The sequence below is a fragment of the Monoraphidium neglectum genome (genome assembly GCF_000611645.1).
Source record: "Monoraphidium neglectum strain SAG 48.87 unplaced genomic scaffold scaffold00885, whole genome shotgun sequence".
NCBI lineage: Eukaryota > Viridiplantae > Chlorophyta > Chlorophyceae > Sphaeropleales > Selenastraceae > Monoraphidium > Monoraphidium neglectum.
The window spans coordinates 1-8499 of NW_014012743.1; the positions used below are offsets into that span (position 1 = coordinate 1).

At 58.5% G+C, this 8499-nt stretch overlaps 2 protein-coding genes across 2 annotated transcripts; one reads left to right on the plus strand and one right to left on the minus strand.

Moving 5' to 3' along the window:
• Positions 1–56: 56 nt before the first annotated feature.
• Positions 57–983, plus strand: MNEG_5784 (hypothetical protein; the record flags this gene model as incomplete). Its single annotated transcript, XM_014045737.1, has 3 exons — positions 57–127; positions 427–587; positions 847–983. The coding sequence occupies 3 exons, from the start codon at positions 57–59 to the stop codon at positions 981–983; spliced, it is 369 nt and encodes a 122-aa protein (XP_013901191.1).
• A 3201-nt stretch (positions 984–4184) lies between these two features.
• MNEG_5785 (hypothetical protein) lies at positions 4185–5709 on the minus strand (the record flags this gene model as incomplete). Its single annotated transcript, XM_014045738.1, has 3 exons — positions 4185–4210; positions 4333–5014; positions 5653–5709. The coding sequence occupies 3 exons, from the start codon at positions 5707–5709 to the stop codon at positions 4185–4187; spliced, it is 765 nt and encodes a 254-aa protein (XP_013901192.1).
• Between the last annotated feature and the right edge of the window lie 2790 nt (positions 5710–8499).

The following is an 8499-nucleotide window of genomic DNA, read 5'->3' on the forward strand; positions in this document are numbered from 1 at the left end:
CCCTTACCCTGGGCTGCCCCGCCCGCAGCGGCGCGTACAACCGGACTTTGACCCCGATGGGCTTCCAGTCCGAGCAGCGCACCCTGTGGCAGTCCCCGGAGGTCTACGCGCGGATGGCGCCCTTCATGTGGGTCGCGGGCCTGGGCCGGGGGCGCCGACGGGGCAGAGGGCGCGCTGATGCCCTGCTTAGGCCTTTGTTTCGGGGGTAGAGGGGGGGTGCAGGTTGTGCAGAGCGAAGAGGAGAGGCTGTGGCCAAGCTTTGGAAAGCACGCTGTGCACAGCTCTTGACAGCCGCACCTCAAACAGCACATGCACACGGGCTCGCTCGCACGCACCCACCAGGACCTCGGCCCATCAGACGCCGTCCTTTGCTTTGAAGGGCCTCAACCCCCATTGCGCAATCCTTTCACCTGCCCCCCGCCGCAGGATGGCCGACAAGATCAGCAAGCCGCTGCTGCTGGTGCACGGCGACGCGGACAACAACCCGGGCACGCACACCATGCAGAGCGAGCGCATGTACGCCGCGCTCAAGGGCCACGGCTGCCCCACCAGGCTGGTGCTGCTGCCGCACGAGAGCCACTCCTATGGTGGGTGGGGGGTGTGATCAGTGGCAGGAGAAGAGCGCGGCAGGGCTGTTCTTTGTGTTGGAACGCCAGCGCATCCGCGGCACCCGTCTGTCGCCTCTCAAGGCTATGCCGCTCTTTCGAAGGCACGCGTTCAGGGATTGTCCAAAGCGCCCGGCTGGGACGTCGTCCTGCTTTTGAAACCTTGTCCGAAGCTACCGCCCTCTCTGTCTCGCCGGTACCCACACCCATGCCCATGCCCACGCGCCTGTCCGTACCGCAGCCGCGCGCGAGAGCGTACTGCACTGCCTGTACGAGCAGGACCAGTGGCTGGAGCGGTACGCCGGCTACGGCAGGGTGGACCCCGATTACGCCGCCCCCAGCGGTACGGCGAGTGAAGCCACCACCGACACGGAGTGACGTGGGTGCCGCTGGTCTGCGGATGCTTTGTCACACATGTGAAAGCTGTGCCCCTGCTCGGCTCTCAAGCAGCGACTTGACATGTTTTCGAGTCAGAAGCGAGCAAACAGGCGGTGCTGGACGTTGTTGGTCTCAGTTTGTGGTTCAGGGGAGGCACAGCATCACGTCTTCGTTTTTGCACCTGCGGCTGATGCCCCTGCTGGGGTGGTCCCCTGCTGTGCGCAGCGCCTCCCAGTTGTTCCCGCGATTTGATCGTCATGTGCCCGAGGGCTGGCATATTGAGCCGTGCTCAGCCCACTGAATTGTGCGGCCCCACTCCTCACCACCGCAACGCTCATGGGTTTGATTCAATCGACCTTATTCTTTGGCGCTTTTCATGTAATTCGCGATTTTTCTCGCTGCTTCTAGCCCGGGTGCGGGCGCAAGGCCCAAGGGAGCGCAGCTGGATTTCAACCAGTTGGAAGGCGGTCGGCGGCCGCCCGGACATGGCAGAGAGCTTGCGCAAGCCTGGGGCCAAAGCTGACGACAGGAATGAAAGCACCTCATGCTTCCGTTGCCACGATGCATGCTGCCTGCCGCGGCCGCAGATGTCATCATGTACGCCCCCAGCACTGGGGGCAAGTCAACCCTTGCTGCAATGTTTGACTGGGTGGGGGTTCATCACGACATCAGCACAGCGTGTTGGCGCACTTGCAACAGCTAATGACATAAAATCAATAAAAATTTCTGATAGCAAGTACTGTAATCGATGTAGATACTGTAATACCAAAGGCTTCACTACGGCATACTTACAAGGGTACATGCCCAGCACACTGCAAGGACTGCATAAAGGTCGTGGCTGGCACGCACGCCGCAGCGTGCGCAGCCAGTGCCGCAGCGCAGCTGCCAACGCAGCCCACGTTTGTGGCATGCTAGGCCTTGAAAGCATGATATGCATGGTGTCAGAAAGCATTAGAGCTTGCAAATGCATGAGGTGTGCACTGACTGGAGTCAAAGACTGCGAACACGCCGCCGCTGGGCTGGCTGTTGGCTGAGGGCGGGGCCCCTGGCGCCCTGCCGGCGGCCTACTCAGCGGGAGTCCGAAACACATTGCGCCGTGGACCACCGGCAATGGATGGCTTGCGCCTGCCGTCAGGAGGGTGGGAGTTGCTTGCTCGGGACCATGCGCCTGCCAGTAGTCATGCCGTCCTTGAAGCTCTACAGGACAGGCTTGTTGTAGCTGCCCGCGGTTGCCGCCGTCCAGGCTCATAGCGGACGATAGAACATCAACTGTGTGTGGCGCTGTATGTCAACAGGAGCAAAAGCAGATGCATCGGCACAGCTGCGCAAAACGCGCCACAATCCCATTGCAGTTGTGTGCCCTCTACATCAACGCGTATATCTCACAAAATCAGCAACATCTTGTTCGGTGAAAGGCGAGCAACGGGACTTGGCGCATGCGCAGAGTACGAGGCCCTGCTTTGCGGCGGGGGCCTCTGACGCGATGCCTGAGCCTGCTGGCTTTCCATCACACGTGCCCTACTACTTTCCCGACTCACAGCGCATATTCGGAACCACCAGCTGCAGCACGCGCCCGTTGCGGCTTCACGCACCCTGCACTGTAGCACTCCTGTGCACTGCCCCCATCGCGACAGCTCAGGCCTCGATGAAATGGCCGAACACGCCCTGCTGGACTGCCCTGCATGCGCCGACCTGCACGCTGCACTACGCTTCGAAGTTCGCACCCATGTATGCCAATCTGCCTGCACAACGCTTGCGCGCCTTCAGTTGGCCGCAGCGCAGCAGACCAGCACGCATTTGGCAGTTTGGGGCTTTTGTGCATGCCTGCTTTGCGAGGCGTCGACGTCAGGCCCCTGGAAACAACGCCACACACTGTTGATGCTTCATTGTCCAATCCCTCGAGCTTGCTTGGCCGGCTCTTGGGCCACCGCGAAAAGCTGTAACAATCCTAATCCTGATCCGATCAGGAGTCCCAATCCTTGGCAGGCGGTCCCGCTGCGCTGCTTTTTGCTAGAATCTGAATTACATAAAACACAATAAATCACACCGCAATACGTGCTACACAGCGCTGGTACATACACAAGTGCACCAGCACAGTCACTGACGTGTGTACAGTGCGCCTGCCACAGCGAGTGACATCAGCGCAGACGCGTCTGCTTGGTAATCAACCACACCGCAACCTCCTTGTACCTAGCAACACTGTGGCAAATAGAAGTTATGATGCTGGAGGGGGGGGGGTGAATGCCCCGCCCAAACTGTCGCCCTTGGTGCAAGCCCGCCGCCTTGCCATTGCCCCACTGTGATCAACATGTATTTATGATCAACTTCGGGCCTCCTAACGTAAATGTTGTGTCGTGGCATATCCAGCCGGTCGTGCTGAATGTACCTGGCTTATTAGTGGGCTGCCACCACTGTTACTCTCTTGGATGTGATGTCTTGTTCACAAAAGGTTTTGATGTGTGCATCGATCCTACGGAAGCTTGTCGGTCAGGAAACCATCAAATTGTCACTGAGCACATTCACAGCTGCCGTGGGCCCAGGTAAAACACCCATGGCGTGCCCCAGATGGAAAAGAGCTGTACTACGTTTTGGGAGCTGGGGCAGGTATGGGACGTGTCATCCATGTTTACTCATCCGCGTATGTAAAGGAGGGGCGCCTGCATACTCGTGCATCAATCAGGGCATGCCAGTGTGAAGGTAGGTTTGGGAGGTGTAACTGGTGGCGCCCCGCATAACAACTACTCACACCAAACGCAGAGGTTCTCGCATTCCTACTTCATGAACCTGGACACTGGCAGAAGCCTGCGGGAAGTGGTTACTGTACTTGCTCATATGTGCCGATGAATGGGCAATCAGAAGGCAATGCACACGAGAGTAAGGGGGTCGCTGCACGATTTGGTGGGAAGCGTAGACATCCAGTTTGCATCCGTCGCAGCAGCATCTCCAGCTGCACCCGAATCCCCAGGGCTGCTGCTGCTCATCCCGCTGCACGAAGTAAAAAAGTCAAAATAGCCCAGAGCACTGCTGCCAGACCACCAGTACATGTTTGGCATCACCAGCCCTGCGTTCACCAATGAAACGTTGATGGTTTCGTCCAGCAGATCGATGAAGTTGCTGGCCAATTTGGCCCCATTTTGCCCTTGGACTGGGAGGCCATTAGGGACGCCATAAAGCCTGGTAAAATCAAAAATTTGATCAGAATCAGACGTCGAAAGGAACGCGCGCACCTGCACAAGCCCAGTAGGGCGGGCGGGAGACGCGCGGCATAAAGCGTCTGCACCAGCCCGGCCGCCGAGGTTGGCATTTCTGGTTATTGTGGCGGATTCCGCAAACAGCACAACACGGGCACGCAAGTATTGAGCGGCCGGCACGCCGCCCAGTGTGGCCGCATCTAGGGTTGCAAGGTCGACGATTTTGGCATAAATGCTGAGGTCGATGGCCGACACGTTGCCAATGGCCGCTGTCAGGCCAATGATGCTGGAATTGATCGCCGAGATGGTCGCAGCGCCATCGGCGACTGCGAGCTTGAAGGACTCTGCAGTGGTGTTGACCAGGGCGGTCGCTGCCGCGTCAGCAGCCTGGACAGACTTGATTGCTTCCAGCGTGGTGTTCACAGCTGAGAGCTCTGGACCGCACGTACACTGATTCTGAGAGGCCTTGAGCCGCGCAATATCCTGGCCCAGAGTCTGGTTTGCCGCAGCCAGTGACGCCAGTCGCTGGGCCGCGCGAGTGTCCGCTGCCGCAAGAGCTTCAAGCTGCTGGGTGATCACGCCGGTGTCAGCGGCGCTGGCCATGTTTGTCATGAGCCCCTCCGTCATGGCGGTGAGCGCCACCAGCGTCGCATTGAGCGCGGCCACCTGGGCTCGCAGCGCTGCTGTCTGGTTGCTGCCCTGCCCGAGGGCGGACTGCGCAGAGCTGGCCTGAGCAACGGCGGCGACCACCTTGGGCTCGAGGGCGGCCAGGTCGCTGGACACCTTGTTGACCTGGGCGGTCGTGGCCACTCCGCAGCCGTAGTGCAGCTTCTTGGGATCCTGCAGCGCAAGTTGGCAGGGTAGTGCCAGTATGTCCGGGTGCGTTAAGGTGGTTGCGGGATGCAGCATTGCAGCTGTGTATACGTCCACAGTGGTGCTGCATGCCGAAAGGTACATTGTCATGCACACTCAAGCCAGGGTCTGCAGCAGCCAATGGTACACGTGCGCAGTCGTGGTGTGTGTTTGACCGGGTGTGAGCGTCAAGTTGAGAGGGATCGCTGATGCAGCAGGAGGCAGATGATACTATCTTTATAAAGAGCTATGAATGGGAGGCAAAGCCAGAGAGGATGGAGTTGTGCTTGGATCAAGACCACTGGTGGAGAGAGAGGATATGCATAGAAATGAGGGACTGTATATGGTTGTAGGCAGGGCGCGAGATTCCGGGAGCGGCCAGAGTGGATCAAACACAGCCAAACAGCCAGTGCGTGGGGAGAGGACAGCAAGGGCCCGGGAAGAAACGTGCGGTGCCGAAGCAAGTTTAGGTTAGAGAAGCCACATCACTTCAAAGCGACGTTCAGGCCTCTTTGCGAGGGCGGGTGATCGCCACTTGCGGTCCTGTTTGATGGCAGACCAGCATGCATGGCTTTCTTCACATTCGCAATGCTGACATGCATGTGCATGAGTACACGTGCTCGCACCTTGCTGTCAGTCGTTGCGTTGGCAGGGGCCAGCAGCTCGCTGCACACCTGGTCCATAAGCGCTGTCAGGCCGGCCCTAGATGAGCACGACCTTGACAGGGCCCTTACTGGTGCGCACTGCAGGTGCGCGGAGAGTGCAAGAGATTACGTTACTTGGCACACGCCCGAGCATGTGGGGGGTGGGGGTAGGCTCAAGACAGGAGCGTGCGCAGAATTTCGGCACAAATACTCACTGTTCTACGACCAAATGGTGAGTCATGCTGGCGCCAAAGGGGCACGACATATGATGTCAACATCAACGATCTTGAGATGCACGCACAAAATCAAACTCACCACCGCCAGCTTCTGCTTCTTGGGGGTTGCTTGGAGTACAGGGCTGCGAGGATCATTCAATAGGTTGAGCAGCAATCAGGTGCGTGGTGGAGCGTCAGCACATGTGCTTGCAACAGCTTGACATGATGCGAGTGTTGCTCACAGCCTTCATTGCATTGGCTGCGGCAGCTGAAACTGGAGTAAGGACAGCCTTGCCTGGGCAAGGGCTGCTGCGCCCTGGCAAGCACACTGCAATGCATGACTGTGACTGTCGTTTTGCTTCACGTTGCCCTGATCACTGCGTCGACATCCGGCTTGAGAGCTGCAAGCCCCAGACAGCGGCTTGCTGGCCAGCTGGCTGAGCTGCACGCGCAAGAGCCGTGATCCACGTTTGCGCGTGGAAGATCATGCGAGAACTACAACGCTAATCTGCTATGGTTTGGGAGTGCATGGTAGCTTCTGACCGCTGCCCCAAGTTGCGACCACAGACGTCGTGACCCCGAAAGGGACCACGTTGCTCCGCACCCGGCACACAGCCCCCTGGTGGGCATGCATAGCAGCAGAAAAGCCATAGTAACGAGCGAGCTTCGTCCAAGCCACATGCTGGCGGCTGTGATGGTGGGCCTGTTGATGCCGATGATACCGCAGCTGCGATGTGATCGGGCTGTGCAACTAAGCACTCGTGTGATTGTGAACAAGCTCGTCGAGACACCCATACGACTTTAGCTTTCAAATGTTCGTTACTGTAGTGTCAGGTTCAGGTGCCGGGTCTTCGTTCATCCCATTACTGCACACTGATTGGGGTGTAATTTCCTGTGGTCGAAAAGTAGCTAAATAAATTTTCTATGCCGCCCGCCGCTGCCGCCCTACAGTGGGTGTAAATCTGAAGCTCACAATGACTAAGCATCTCGTCATCTAGGACAATTTTTAGGTCCTTCAGGAAGGCGATGCAGGGAGGAAGTAGGCGTATTGTCGTCACGCTACAGCTTACCAAAAGCAGTGATTCAGGGGCTACGCAGGCCGCTTCACGCGCTTTGATTCAGTGGGGCCGCCTCGGCGCAACTGCGGCAAGGGTTTTCTTATGTTTGCCGCTGTGACCATGGGCGGCCTCGGCTTCTGTCTAGTCAGCTGTGGCAGCAGCCACCTCTGCACTGGAGCCGGCGAAACCAGCCAGCTTGGGCGAGTGCAGTGGTGGATGAACTTGAAGCCTCAGCTGGCCGCCTGGTACCGACCAATGGATTTCAATTGCAATCAAAGGGCCCTGTTACTGGAACGTGCAGTGCTTTACCCCGGTCAGCATGTCACGTGTTTTACCGGCCTGATAACAGCTGAGTGATCACTAGCAATAATGCATGGCTTTGGCACTTGGAGGGTAGGTGTGGTATTGGCTGATGTGTTAAATGTGTGCCTTTCAACGCTGCAAGAGGCAATGCATTTTGAGTCATCACATGTGCCTGGGCATGTCTGCACACGTGTAAAATGCATGCGCATGCAAAACTTCAACTCTTCACGAGACAGCATACCAACAGGCGGGCTGCTGAGCTTGAGACCAGGCGAAGCCACAGCCTGTCACTTGCTATGTACAGTCGCAAGGCGGCTGCCAGCAAGACGCCTGGAACCGCCGCGTCGGTGTCTGCTGCTGCAGGCGCGCTCTCTGTGTCTATGACAGCGCCTAGCGGGGCCGGAGTGGTTGGGCCCAGCTGGCTGCCTCCCTCCTCGCCGCTGTCGCCGGCAACTGCCGCCGCTGGTTCAGTGGTGCGACCTTCGTTAAGCTCAGAAGTCAGCTTTATGAGCAGTGGCAGATGCTGCAGTGAAAGGGGGTAAGGTGCGTACGGAGGAGCTGGTGGCTGCCTGCATGCACGTGGCCCACACATGGCGGGTGGGCCCCATGCAGTCCCACAGGCACCGACCACAGCGCGCCTGCATACAGGAAATCCGAGAACCCTATGGCGATTGGTACAGCCATAGTGAACATTCGCTGTGGCGGCGCGGCGAATTTGTGTGGCGAGCGATCGGGAACAGCGGCGGCGCTCGATGTAGGCAAGACTTTTGCTATGGCGGGGTTCGCTGGAGCAGGGGAACACTGTAATAGGCAGCATGCAGCGGTACCGGTCTTACAGCCCAAGCTTACACGGTGACATTGCTGTAATAAAAAGCTACACTGGGTTCTGTTACATCACTGTGCAAGCCACAGCGACTTACAAGCTACGTCCTTGCTCCTGTGCAGCAGTTGTGGACTCATTGCATGGGAACGCAAAGCATTGACGCAACCCAATGCAACGAAGCTGCTTGAACTGCAGTAGCAAGCGCTAATCTTGCGTGCTCCGCGTCCCAACCGCTTGAGGCGGGCTACCAGCACGAAGCCGGTACTGGCTAGCTGCCGGCGCTGCAAACGCCAGTCGCCATTGCCCTTGGGCGGGGCCGCTGCTGGTGCCGCCGCTCGCGCCCCGTTTAGCAACAATCGCCGCCACCGGCAGCACGCGCAGCCGCGCGTCGGTCCCCGCCCCCACCATGTGGCGGGCACCTCCACGCCCC